A 14,922-nucleotide genomic window follows, 5' to 3' on the forward strand; every position below is an offset into this window, starting at 1 on the left:
TTTGAGGAACATCCATTCTATTTTCCACAGTGGCTGTACCAGCTTGCATTCCTACCAACAGTGCACAAGGGTTCCTTTTTTTCCACATCCTTGCCAATACTTCTTATTTCTTGTATTTTTTTATTTTGGCTATTCTGACAGGTTTAACTTGATAACTCATTGTGAGTTTGATTTGCGATTTCCTGATGATTAGCGATGTCAGGCTTCTTTTCGTATGTTGTTGAGTTTTAGGAATTCTTTATATATATTTTGAATATTAGTCCCTCATTTGCAAATATTTTCTCCCACTTGGTAGGTTGCCTTTTCATTTTATTGGTGACTTCCTTTGCTGTGCAAAGCTTTTTAGTTTGATGTAGTCTCATCTGTTTGTTTTTATTGCCTTTGTTTTTGTCAAATTCAAAAAATCTTTGCGAAGACTGATGTCAAAGACTTTATCACCTTTTTCTTTTAGTAGTTTTATGGTTTCAGGTCTTTATTCAAGTCTTTAACTCATTCTGAATTAAATTTTATACATGGTGTATGATAGTTTTTCCAACATCATTTATTGAAGAGACTGCCCTTCCTGCGTTGTATACTCTTGACTCCTTTGTTGCAAATTAATTGGCCATATATGTATGGGTTTATTTCTGGGCTCTCTGTTCTATTCCATTCATCTGTGTCTTTGTATGGCAATACCATTTTGATTACTATAGCTTGGTAATAGAATTTGAAATCAGGAAATGGTGATGCCTTCAGCTTTTTTATTCTCCCTCAAAATTGCTTTTGCTATTCAGTCATACACATTTCAGAACTGTTCTATTTCTGTGAAAAATGCCATTGGAATTTTGATAGAGATTGCTTTGGATAGTATGGCCATTTTAACATGACTTCTTCCAGTCCATGAATATAGAACATCTATTTATATCTTCCTCAACTTCTTTCGATATTTTACAGTTCTCAGTGCACAGATCTTTCACTTCCTATTCGTTTTGCTGCAACTGTATATGTTCATTTAAATTCCTCTGATGGTTCATTATTAGTGTATAGAAACAACAGATTTCTGCGTGTTTATTTTGTATCTTGCAACTTTACTCAATTTATTAGCTCTAACACTCTTTTAGTGAAATCTTCAGGGTTTTCTGTTTAGTGTCATGTTATCTGCAAGTAGTGGCAGTTCTACTTATTTCTTTCCAATCTGGATGCCTTTTCTTTTCTTGGCAAAAATGCTCTGGCTAGGACTTCCAATATTATGTTAAATGAAAGTGGCAAGAGTGAGCATCCTCGTATTGTTTCTGATCTTTCAGCTTTTCCCTGTTGAGTATGATGTTACCTGTGGGCTTGTTGTATATGGCCTTTATTATGTTGAGGTACATCTCCTCTAAATCCACTTTGTTTTTATCATAAATTGGTGTTACATTTTGTCAAATGCTTTTTCTGCAACTATTAAAGTTGGTCATGATATTTATCCTTCATTTTGTTAATGTGGTATATCACATTGTTTTAGATGTTGAACCACCCCTGGAATAAATCCCACTTGATCATAGTATATGATCCTTTTAATGTACTGTTGAATGTGATTTGCTAATATTTTGTTGAAAATTTTGCATCAGTGTTAATTGTGGATATAGGCTGTAATTTTAGTTTTCTTGTGGTGTCCCTGTCTGGTTTTGGTATTAGGGTGATGCTGGTTTTGCAAAATGAGTTTGGAAGTGTTTCTTCTTCTACTTTTTGGAAGAGTGTGATAAGGATTGGTGCTAATTCTCCTTTAAATATTTCGCTAGAATTCATCAGTAAAGCTACCTGGGCTTTTGTTTGTTGGGAGGTTTTTGATCGCCAATTCAATCTCCTGAATAGTAAGCAATGTGTTCAGATTTTTAATTTCCTTGATTCAGTCTTGGAAAGTTGTATGTCTCTAGGAGTTTATCCATTCCATACAGGTTTCAAACTTGTGTTCATAGTAACTTATGGATCCTTTGTATCTCTGTAGTATTAGTTGTAACATCTCTTTCATTCAAATTTTGTTCATGCCCTTTTTTTGTTTGTTTGTTTTGTATTTTTACCTTGGGGGGTCTTGCTAAACGTTTGCCAATTTTATTTACCTTTTCAAAAATCAACTCTTGGGCAGCCCAGTGGCTCAGCGGTTTGGCGCCACCTTTGGCCCAGGGTGTGATCCTGGAGACCGGGGATCGAGTCCCATGTTGGGCTCCCTGCATGGAGCCTGCTTCTCCCTCTGCCTGTGTCTCTGCCTCTTTCTGTCTCTCATGAATAAATAAAATCTAAAAAAAAAAAAAAATCAACTCTTAGTTTGACACGCTCAACTGTCTTTTTAGTTTCTATTTCATTTCTTTCTATTCTGATCCTTGTTATTTCCTTACTACTACTAATTTTGGACTTCATTTGTTCCTCTTTCTCTAGTTTGCTGAGGTGTAAAGTTAGGTTGAGATTTTTTTTCTTGTTTCTTGATGTAGGCATTTACGGCTATGAACTTCCCTCTTAGAGCCACCTTTGCTACATCCTCTAAGTTTTATTACGTTGTATTTCTATTATCATTTTTCCCAAAGTATTTTTTCTCTTTTGATTTGTTCTTTGACCCACTGTTGTTCAGTAGTATGTTGTTTAATCTCCACATATTTCTGAATTTTCCAGTTTTCTTCCTGTGATTGATTCTACTTTATACCATTGTGATTGATTCCAGTTTATACATTGTGGTCAGAAACGATGCTTTGATAGATTTTAATTTTTTTTTTTTTTTTTAGCCTTAGGCATGGTCTTTATTCACTTGGATAGTGTACAAATATTACAATTTCTTTTTGCTGCAAAAAGTATAAAAATAATCTTTATATAGGAATCCATTCGTTACTGCAAATCTTTCTAAATCTCTGCAAATGGCTCTAAATGAGGGTAAATGAATAAACAAGATGGGAGGGTTGGTCTACAGGACAGCAGGAGATTGGGCCAATCCTCAGGGGCTCACCTGCCCAGATTTCTAGCTAAAGACCTCTCTGTTCCTTCTGGTTGACAGCCCCTCTCCCCCACCTATAGGTACTCAGAGCTAAAGGTCCAGCAGATGAGGGGCACACAGGAGAGGTCTAGGGGGAGCTGCAGGGTCAGGGGTGGGGAGAAGCGAAGGAGGCTCGGAGTGGTGCTGGCAAGCATCTGGCTCCACCCTCAGCTTCCCTCCCCAGAGTGGGAGGCGTTGGCTGGAACAGGGCAGTGGGGCTGGACAAGCTGCCCTATGGGGATGATGGCAGGTCTTCAGTTCTGTGCCACTGAGTGGCAGCCGAGCCTTGGCTCTGAGAGGGCATGAGGTGGGGGAAAGCCCCAGAAAAGGAGAGGCAAACACTCTGGTGATAGGATTTTAATTTTAAGTTTATTAAGATGTGTTTAGTGGCCTAACATATGATCTATCCTGGAGAATGTTCCATGTGCACTTCAGAAGAATGTGTATTCTGTTATTTCTGAATGGAATGTTGAGTATATAACTGGTTTACTATGCCATTTCAGGTCATTATTCCCTCTGGATGATCTTTTGAAAAACTATTACTTTCTTTATAACAAGTTATAATGAGGACTAGTGGATTTTAGGGCACTAAGGAAATTCAAAATCTTTTTTTAAACTGTACTAAATATTTGAGAATTAAAGGAGTTGTAAGCAATTTACAAATATTCCCCTTTTGCTATCAATTAATAAAAGCCCTCCATTTAGTGACAAACAAAATTTAAGTTTTTAAATTTATATTGCAAGTATGTTTTTGACTCTCTTCCAGTTACTGGCCTTCTCTGTGCTATGAAAAATAGATTATCAAGCCAAGTTTATCTTCCCTTTTCTTTCACCTCAAAATGTCCTCTGTACTATGGTTTTTTAAACTTTAGCATGCATCCGAATCTCCTGGAGAGCCTGCTAAAACATAGATTGCAGGGTTCTACTCCAAGTTTCAGGTTTAAAAGAACTGTTGTAGAGCTTATTAATTTGCATTTCTTACAAGTTCCTGGTAATTTTGATATTCTTAATCTGGATACCAAACTGAGAACCACTGATCGAGGATTATACTAAGTTACTCTCCTTCAGTTTAAGAGAAATAGATAGCACTTCTCTCCAACAAATTTTACTTTGTACTCTTGATTCCATCTTCATCTCTATCACACAATTATTTCCTCTGTTTGCAGCTCTCCAATTTCTATATGCACTGACTTCCTCCATTCTGCTTTCCTGATGAGTAGACTTCAATTTTTAAAAACACAAAACAAGGGCATCATCTAACTACCATTTTTGTCTCATGAATTACCTGTTCACTGCCAAATTTCTAGACAAAATATCCTTGAACCAGAACCTCTGCATGCTCTTGCTTTTCATTATTTGGACCATCTCTGAATCAATTAAGAGTCCCAGCAGGAAACAGGTAGCACTCTCAACTTAGGTAAATTATTAATAAACCTATAAAAGCGTCAGCAGGATATAGGGAAACTACAATGGATACTGCAGTAACCTGAGCTAGAAACAATGAGATCATCCTGTCATTCCTAGATCTGAATGAGAGGAAGCAACACTTAACAGAATCTGAAGAACGCTCCACGGGAACAAGTTGCCTGATAGGATTTATGACCTTCTGGCGAGTAGGGTAGCCCATAGCAATACCATGTAGGCAGGAGACAGGAAAAAACAAACAAACAAAACAAAACAAAACAAAACAAAAAACTGTTCAGACTCTTTCCTCCTGTCAATATGCCAATATTATACTAGTTGCTCCAAACTAGCTAAAGTAACCAGAAGCTAGAAGGAAAATGAGCTAGTTGATAAAGTTCTAGAGTTCAACCTCAGAAAGACAGAATAGTAGAGAGAATAGAGAATGGATCTGAGGTGCAAATAGATGATATCCAGCACAGCCCATACCTTTTGATTTTTAGCTTCTATTCTTGTCCTTTATTTTGGTAACAATTTCTGTTCTCAACACAGAAAACAAAATCCTATAAGCTGCCATTTCAGAAGATGATGTCAAATTCATTCATATTCTTTTCATGAACACATGGAGCAATCTCTAAGATTCTACATGATAAAATACATCTCAATAAATTAATAAATTTAAAAGGATTAAAACAATACAAATAGGTTCTCCAAATTTAACAAAATTAAAACAGAAATAAACAACAAAAGGATACTGGAGAAATTCCTGAATATTTTAAAATTAAACAATATACTTTTAAATAATCCACAGTTCAAAAAAGAAATCAAAAGGAAATTTTAAAATTTTTGAATGAAAATGAAAACATACAAAAATTAATGTGCTAAGTGGTATATTTATAGCTTTAAGTGCCTATTACTTGGAAAAAAGAAAGCTCTTAAAATCAGTAATCTAGGGTTAAACATCTAGCAATCTAGCAAAAGAACAATAAATTAAAGCTAAAGCAAGCAGAAAAAGGAAAATAATGAACATCAAGGTTAAAACCAATGGGGAAAAATAGGGAAAGCAATCAATGAATCCCAAAGTTGATTCTTTGAATAGATTAACAAAATTAATATATCAAGGGAAAAAAGGAAAGAAAACACAGACCCAAAATTGAGAGTGAAAGTGGAGACCTCACTACCAAGCTTATCGAGATTAAAAGGATTAGAAATACTGTGCAGAACTTTATGCCAACAAACCAGGTAATTCAGATAAAGTCCTAGAGATATAAATTATTGAAACTGACCCAAGTAGGGGCACCTGGGTGGCTCAGTGGTTGAATATCTGCCTTTGGCTCAGGTGGTAATATGGGGTCCTGGGATTGAGTCCCACACTACACTCCCTTCGGGGAGCCTGCTTCTCCCTCTGCCTATGTCTCTGCCTCTGTCTGTGTCTCTCATGAATAAAGAAAATCTTAAAAAAAAAAAAAAAAAAAGACTCAAAAAGACATTAAAAAAAAATCTCAGTAAGCCTGTAATATGTAGAGAAATACTGTATTACTAAAGATTTTCTCACAAAGAAAAGCCCACATCCAGATGGAAAAAAAGGATAGCAGCTAAGGACTAAAGCAGTGTTTCTTAATGATGTTCTCAACCTTTCAAGAGTTAATGAGGTCAAAACCATTTTCATAAGTTGTCATTTGTCTCTTTCTATCTCAGTTTCTCAAGTTTCTAGACACTATATGACAAAGGACACTGCAACAGAATGAATGCAGAAGCAGCTGGGAGAATTTAGGAGTCCTCTATTAACCCAGACAGCAAAGACTTAAACCTGAAATATGGAGTTATATATTTTTATATATAGAAATATAAAACGATCCAAATCTTATTGTTTTGTAAAATAGTTACATTTCCATTAAAAATGTTATTTAACATGATAGTTTATTATTTTTAAAGGAACTGAATTTTTACAGTTCTCGTTGCATACATTAAATACAAATATATGTGACACGTATAAATAAAAGCTCTCTCAAGTTCTCAATTTTGTATCAGTATAAACCTTTGGTTGTGGGACCAAAAGGTCTGAGCATTTTTGGAAAACAAAGACATAAAACACAGTAGTAAGTAATGAGAATGAAATGGAAAGGATTAAATAAAAGATAGGAGTTGGACAACCAATAAATTTGGGGGCAAATGAGGAAAGAGATAAAGTAGAATCCAGAAGTTTGGCCCAGGGATGCCTGGGTGACTCAGCGGTTGAGCCTCTACCTTTGGCTCAGGGTGTGATCCCAGAGTGCCGGGATTGAGTCTTGCATTGGGCTTCCTGCATGGAGTGTGCTTCTCCCTCTGCCTATGTCTATGCCTCTGTGTCTCTCGTAAGTAAAATCAATCAATCAATCAATCAATCAATCAATCAATCAAATGTATGTATATATGTATGTATGTTTAGCCCAAATGCCATAGAAGAATGACAAATTAAGAGATAAGGAAATAAAAAAAAAGATCAGTGAGTTTGGTGATATCAAGAATTCAGTTTTGACATACATGGAATGCCAGCCAAGTAGACATATAAGAAAATAAAATATATAAAGACTAAGATATAGTTTGAAAGTTATGTGTGTAGGAAAGATCAGGTTGTCCTGGCATCTTACATAACTGAGCATCACTTCAAGCAAATAAGATATTCATAACCATAAATCTTGGATCACTTTTCCCTAATTCCTTGGTGGATGATTGTTATGTTTCTTCTGAAAAGCTCTCTTAAATGGACAATTCTGGAAGCGTCTGGGTTATACATTTATCTTCTCTAAGCGTTTTTTATATTTTCTCAGTCTCAGTTAAATTACTATAGACCATTAACAATTTCTAAGAGGCCCAACTTTAGGGGAATCAGACTGAAAAGACAAACTTCATTCTCATTAGTCACTTTCTCTGGAGTTTACTTTCTTTCTTTCTTTTTTTTTTTTTTTTTAAATGAAACAGCTATTAATGCCTTTATCATGAGCAAACACATATATTCCAACCTCCAAAAGAGTTACAGAACAAATCTAGATACTGACTAGCAATATTTCTCAACTGTCTGTCATTCCTATATAATATAAAGTAGGAATATCTTCAACTTCTTTTAAAAGACATCCCTTTTGAACTTTGAGAGGTCCTAAATCCTACTATTCTGACAAAAAAATTTACTTTTACTTTGATTGGTAGACTTATCAATTTTTCATGTTTTCAGGATATTTTTATTTTACACCTCCACCTCCATGTAACCATCACCTTTCCAGGCTAAAGAGTTCTATGACTGTTGTGGTCAATCTTAAAATCTTCTTCACCTCCCCGATCCTTTAAATTGACAATTTCTAGATTTTCTTCAATTCTATTAAGTCTTGAAGTCAAGAGATTAAAGATACATTAATTATTACAGGCAAAATAATATTGTTAGCAGAAAAAATCCCATCACTTTCCCAGGCTTTTTGGCAGCAAAGTATTAGGCTATTATCTTTATGGAATTCTTAATGAAGAGTTATAGTGTATAGCAGTGCTTATCTTTCATTGTACTAGCAAAAGAATTCTTTTTCTCCCAATGAAATTTTATACAATACCTCACTATATAAAATGGGCCATAAAGTGCAATGCTCTGATGTTTGTAAAGACCTAAAGCCCCCAGAGGCTCAGTCAGCCCTTTTTCCTCCTTCACAACCCATCCAAAAAAAGGCTCTTTAGGGTGCTTCCCAGGTAACATGGAATGCACTGTGAAAAACATCACTTTAAAGCATCATTAAATGTTAAAGATGCCAATATGGATTTAGAATCAAAGCTTCACATGAAATAAAGCAATTACTTCAGAAGGCCTCTTTACTGCAACTTCAATAAAACTTTATAAAATCCATTTCTTCTCAAAAATAATATAAAACTTTTCACAGATGCATCCTCAGAAAACTGCCTTTCTTAAGCAGTGAAGGAATGAACACAGCATCACTTTAAACAATACTGGTTATAGTACAGTAGATCAGGAGGTCTACTGTAACTCCTCTTATGGTAGATGTCAATATAGTATATCAAAGACACATTAACAGTAAAATGGATCAAGATTATTTTTTATTGCACATTTGCTTACAAATTTGCTGTTTTAAGTATAGCTAAATCTCAAGTATTAAGTTAGTTTCAGCCATATTTCCATCAACTGAATTAAAGCAGTGAATTGCCTATATATTCCCTTAAGATTATGTTTCAGAAACTGGAACATTAACCTTCCCAATTTGTCTAGTTTATTGGAGCACATATTTAACATTTGTTTTTTAAAAATTTAACTACTCAAAACCAAATAGCATACAATAAAGAAAACAATGTTTATGTCTATTCATATAACTCAAGCTCAGAGAACTTCTGATTACATAATATGTAAAGGGTCTTCAAAACTATTCAATTCTTCTTTGTATAATTTTGGAAATTTTAATATTTTGAGAAATTGATTCTCTCATAATCAGACTTTTATAAGGTTTCCCCTCCCCACCAAAAAACAACCCACAATGACTCCAAATTTAATAAAGGAACCATTATCTTGGACTAAGCTTCAAAATAGTATTCACATTCTCTATTGACTGTACTCCACAGTTTAATGCAAAATGCAAAATGTGCTATACAAATCGAAATAATACGGCATTTGAGCAGTCCATGCTTTAAACAGACCTTGAAACATTGATAGCCTGATCAAAAGAAACACAAGAATGAAAACAACTACTGCAAATGCAAAATTTTGGCCATTAATGGATGAGTAATGGCTGATGCTCCTAATAAGCTCATCAATATCATATAAAAAACAAAGAAGAGTAACAACAGACATTTGGCAAAACCTTCTAAATTATTTATCCCAAATTCTCAAACGGAATTTTTAATGCCTCACTCTTAAATTTTACACTTCAATCATTCATGTTTTCCTTTTCAGACTGTTAAGAAATAATTCTACTTAAACTTTTAACCTATTTATCCTCTCACACATTTTTACATAAAAAGTTACTAAAATCACAATTCTGTGGCATCTGTTTATAATCAAACATACACCTAAACTGCAGTAAAGAAATTAGATCCTTTCTTATTCTATCTAGAAAGACGTTACCGAATCTCTAAGAACTCTTTTCCACAGCTCTTCTTTGTAACAACCATGATTTATGAAAATTGCATTTCAACTCCATAGCAAATTAACATCCATGCTTATTCCACATAGGTACTGCTAGTGGTCCCTGTGGTGTCCTTTCAACAATAACAAACTCATCAGGGTTGCCAAATGCCTCATAGAAAACCAATAAATCTTGTATTGCACGCTCTTCAATCTGAAAAAAAAAAGGTGAAAAAAAAAAGGTGGAAAAAAAAAAGATCCTTTAATCTTTTAGCAAGATTATATTAGCTTTCCAATTTCCTTTTGTGGAAGTACAACTTAATATGAATACAATGCAGCAGAATTAAATGAGGTATCCTGCTATCACCTAGGCAAGTAGAAGGCTTAAGGCCTGAAGAATAATCAGATACCCATCCTCCTTTGAATTTTAATCTTGAGCAGAAAGAAAAAAACCCTGAAAATAGTTGTTGGAATCCATTTATTCCAATACTTCAGGAAGATGCTTTCTGCTACATAAGTCTTCTAACTCTCCAGGGCAACTATGGGTCTTATCTGTTTCCAAGCCTGGCTCTCTGGTCTTTCAAGTAAATCTCAAATTTTAGCATCCCTTCATAATTTATCTTTCCTTGAACTAGTCAAAATTGGTATCTGTGGCTTACAACCTAAGAACACTTTCTGATACAGAAGCACCAGATAACACCAAGTTTGTTACTAATCATTTATTTATTTATTTATTTATTTATTTGAGCAAATGCGAGGGCAGTGGGAAGGGTGTAAGAGAGAGAATCTTAAGCAAGCTCCACTGCCCAGCATGGAGTCAGAAAGGGGGCTCAATCTCATGAACCTGAGATCATGACCTGAGCTGAAATCAAGCGCTGCATGCTTAACTGACTGAGCCACCAGGTGCCCCTATTGATCACTTAAAAAAAAAAAAAACAAAAAAAAAAACAAAAAAAAACAACCTTGTGACAATTTATTCATTCTACATTAACCTAAATTCCTTCAATTAATACTCATTGAGCACCTCAGTTTTGTTTTATAGTACATTTTAACACAATAAATATATATACCTTTGCAATGAAAATAAACATAATTTTCTTAAGATGAAATGTAGTGCAGTTCTTCCCTAAATTAAGTCCATAAAAGTATATTACTTACCTGAATCAAAGCCAAGGGTTTTTCTCGACTTCTGATTAAAGCTGCTTCCTGCTGTAATTCTTCTTCTACAATAGATGCAAAAGTGACTGGAGCTACCACAGGAGGAGCAGTCAATGAAGAAGACAGCCAGGGACTGAAAGAATAGTAACAATGAGCTCTCATTATCTTCCCAAATTCTTGCATGTAAATTCTCCTTTGAAATACTCTTCAACAGTGTTACACTTTTTCTCAGTGACCTATAATATGAGGGGACTTGAAAGCTTTTGCCTTCTTTTTATAGAATAGTAAGGTTAAGAAACAGAGGAAAGGAAAGCTAATATTTTATTTGGATCAGTGCTAAAAAGAATACTTTAGAAAACACCAAAAGGCTGGATGGAGCAAAAATGATATAACTAAACAGAAAGGTAACTCAAACTGTGGAGCAGACAGTAGTCAGCTAACACATTCTATTCAATATCATACTACTCCCAATTTCTTAATATTATCTTTCAGTGCTAAACAACAGCCTAGCTTTTGATGCTCCAAAGCTAATCAATAAGCCTTACTTGGGACTGTCTAGAAGTGGTAAATCTGAAATATGGTTGCCTTCTGGTCCTGGCGTACCATGAGGGGAACATCTGCAAAACAAATGCCAAGACTGGAAATTAAAATTTCTACTAATATTAGTAAAACTCTTTATTCATAGAAATACAGAGGAAGAATTAGAAGTCCTGACACAGGATACAAGCTAATGTGTGGAATCAGACTTACTTTTAAAATTTAAGTTAAAAAAAAAAAAAGTCTACAGGTATATAAACCCTAATAATGTTCATAGAACCATTTACTATTATCAAACATACATTAGGAAATACAAAAAACTTTGTAAATAAAGTTTTACATTAAAAATTGTTTATGAATAAAAGTGAAAAATTAGCACTAAGTTTCAAAATACATACAAACTGAATAATTAGCCAAATTTTGTGAGCAACTAATATAGTAAATACTTTGATAAGCCAGGAATTATAGGATAGAAATATATGATTACTATGTTCTAAGAACTCACAAACTAAGTGAGGAAACTATATATAAAATGACATAGCAGAAAATAATTTAAGATACGATCTAACAGAGGCACCTGGGTAGCTCAGTGGTTGAGTATCTGCCTTTGTCTCAGGTGGTGATCCTGAGGATCGAGTCCCACACCAGGCTCCCTGTGAGGAGCCTGTTTCTCTCTCTGCCTATGTCTCTCTGCATCTCTCATGAATAAATAAAAATCATTAAAAATAAAAAAAAGATAAACTATCTAACAGGGCTATAGAAATCAAAAAAGATCTGATCATTTGAGAGGGCCTCATGGAGAAGACAATAAAAGAGGTGTAGGATGAGGGGGCAGAAGTATTCGTGTAAGAGAAATAATTAAAGGTACTATAGAGACTGACCTAAATGTGGAATTTTACAGCTAAAAAGATACCTAGAGATTATCTGGATTAATCCAATCCCCTCTTTCAGAATGAGCAAACTTAGGCCTAGACAGGTTTATCAGAAAGTCAGTGAATGAACAAATAGCACTTAAACACTGACTTCCTGATTCATTTATGGAGTTACTAGGTATATGTAGCACTATGGTGCTAAAAATCAGGCTGATTAAAATTCAGTCTCTTCGCCCCTAAAAATACTGGGGGGAGAGGTTTAAAAATCTATTTATAAACAATAATAAAAATGTGAGATAAAACAATTGATACCTGTACCAACCAATACGTACAAAGTAATATGAATTAACAGGAGATACTGACATAATATGGATGAGGGTACATGCTCTTGGCTTCACTGGGGAAATGGCATCAAAGCTGAGAGTGGCAGTGAAATAGCGTTTTTGGTTGTACAAATGAATGGAATGGTAAAAGCCACCAAAGCCTTTTCAATAAATAGGATAGGATTAAGAGTTTGGAAGGGATTAAAAGAGAAATAAAGTTAAAATGAACCAGTAGGCCAAGAGTACCAAATGCACTGAAAGCTAAAATGTTTAGACCTAATGTGTGGGCAAATAAATTTACTGAGAGTATTTTTATATACATATCTCATTTAATCTTTGCAATACTCTATTAAAAACCATGTATTATTTCCATTACACTGATTAGAAAATTAGGCTCAAAGAATATTATATAATTGCCCGATTCACAGATTGCCTAAGTAGAGACAGAACTCAAAGCAGGTCTTTTTTACTCAGAGTACAGTATGTTTTCCATTATCACAAACCTGCCTTTATTTCTATTATTCCTCTTAGTTTAGAATACATTCCACTATAAATGTCTTTTTATTCTTTAAGGACTAGCTCAAATATCACCTTCTCTCTCTTCCTACAGCATTTCAACTACTATTATAGAGCTTCACACACAGTAATTATTGCTTACATGTCTATCTTAACTACTAGACTAGTCTCTCAAGGTACGGCACTGTGCGTCATTCTTGTTTGTATCTCAGTGTCCAACAGAACACCTGGCACATAGTTGTTTGTAAAAATATAATTAAAGTATAAACAACAGGGGCACCTGGATGATCCAGTCAGTTAAGCATCTGCCTTTGGCTCAGGTCATGACCCCAGGGTCCTGGGATCACACCCTGCATCAATCAGGATCCCTGTTCAGTAGAGAGCCTGCTTCTCCCTCTCCCTCTTGTTGCTCCTCCTGCTTGTGCGCTCTCTCTCTCCCTCTCAAATAAATAAATATTTTTAAAAATAACATAAGAAAGCCAAAGGATTTTAAGTATGAGATAAAAGCAGGATTTTTTTTAAAGTTCCTTATTCCTTTGAATTACTGATAACTTCTTTCTTCTAGATGTTAGGTACTGAAATACAAAATGAAATGAAAGGTATAGCTATAGGTTTTTAGTTTTAAGTTTTAGGACTTGAAATCTACTGGGTGCTTGACCTATGACCTCCAAAATAAAGAGATATAGATATCCCCAGGATAAAGTAGAAGACTTCCAACCCGGAGAAAAATGAAGCTAAGGAGATAAATTAGAAAGCTACTGGAGTATTACAAGATGATGGAAACCTAGACTAGAATAACTACAAAATAAATGGGAAAAATTTTACATTCTGATGAAAGAGAGCTACCTTAGAGACTAAATGTAAATTCCCATGGTTTAAGTTCCCTGAAGTCCCTAAAAAAAAGAAAGAAAAAAAAAAAAAAAGGAAAGAAGGAAATTAGGAAAGAAAGAAAGAAAGACATAAAAAAAAAGAAAGAAAGCATCCTAAAGTCAGTCCAAGGCTAAAGATTAGAGGCCTTCTAGGCACTAAAGCATAACATGGAATAAACACAAACACAGATAATGACTTAAGTGGTGCTCAAAAATCTCTCTGGTGTCTGGGGATTGGCTAAAAGTGTTTGACACTTTCAAAGAAATAGAAAAATACTGTGGAATCTACTATTAAGTAAGAAGCAGCAACTACAAGCTGTCTGTGAAAGTGATATGGTACTGGCTAGAACAAATTGAGTATCAGGATTAAAGTATTTTACATAGGCCTTATTAAACCAAAGTTAAGCAATCAGAACTTAAGTATAACTTACCTGTATAATCTATAATTTATAGAGTACTTCTATATATATTATCAGATATAAGCCATAATAAACCTGTATGATAGGCATTATTGTTCTTATTTCATATGTGATAAAACTGGTTCAGAAAAGTTCAGAGGGCTACTGTGTCAAGACTGAAACTCAAATCTGTTTCATAAGATTGTAATCCCAGAAGTCTTTCCATGGATAATCTCATTAGTTATAAATTTACCCCAACAACTGAAGCTCCATGAAAATTTCATCTTAAAGTAAAACTATTAAATAGAGCTATGATTAAACAAATATCAAAAACATGCTAAGCTTTCAGATAATAAATACAGCATTATTAAGCTGTAGGTATTTGCAAGACACAAATAGACATCGCAATAGACAATCTATAAAACTTAGCCTTCTGAAAAAATCATTTAGAGATTTTTGTTCAAACTGAACATTAATCTTACTAAATTTAGACTTTGAGAATAAATAACTTCTTATATAGCTGACTTTTAATTTTTTTAAAGAATCCTGTATTAGCTTAATTACAAAGATTTTTAAGTATAGAGCTTATATAATAATTTTTTGTCTCACAAGTAGTTTTCCTTACCAATAAGAAACACAAGATCGGTTTCTGCCCAAGAATTACATAAAAGGGTGTTTAAGTGGAAGGAAAATGAAAGAAAATGCATGAAAATGAAAAAGAACACATAAGTAACATACATAAGTTCCACAAATCTCTTTACATTTTAACATTCCCA

At 34.3% G+C, this 14,922-nt stretch overlaps 1 protein-coding gene across 6 annotated transcripts in view; it reads right to left on the bottom strand.

The window, feature by feature from the left end:
- Positions 1-8,211: 8,211 nt before the first annotated feature.
- The window catches only part of IBTK (inhibitor of Bruton tyrosine kinase), a 100,203-nt gene continuing 93,492 nt past the window's right edge, over positions 8,212-14,922 (bottom strand). For 4 of the 6 annotated variants that reach the window (XM_038554618.1, XM_038554616.1, XM_038554617.1 and 1 more), the window contains exons 27-29: positions 11,177-11,248; positions 10,632-10,764; positions 8,427-9,687 (exon numbers count right to left, since the gene is read on the bottom strand). In XM_038554618.1, coding sequence (XP_038410546.1) covers positions 9,556-9,687; positions 10,632-10,764; positions 11,177-11,248 — 337 coding nt within the window. In that variant the 3' untranslated portion in view covers positions 8,427-9,555. Of the gene's footprint in view, positions 9,688-10,631; positions 10,765-11,176; positions 11,249-14,922 lie in introns of all 6 variants that reach the window. The other 2 variants (XM_038554614.1, XM_038554619.1) reach the window with 2 other exon arrangements.

This window comes from Canis lupus, chromosome 12 (assembly GCF_011100685.1).
Source record: "Canis lupus familiaris isolate Mischka breed German Shepherd chromosome 12, alternate assembly UU_Cfam_GSD_1.0, whole genome shotgun sequence".
Classification (NCBI taxonomy): Eukaryota; Metazoa; Chordata; class Mammalia; order Carnivora; family Canidae; genus Canis; species Canis lupus.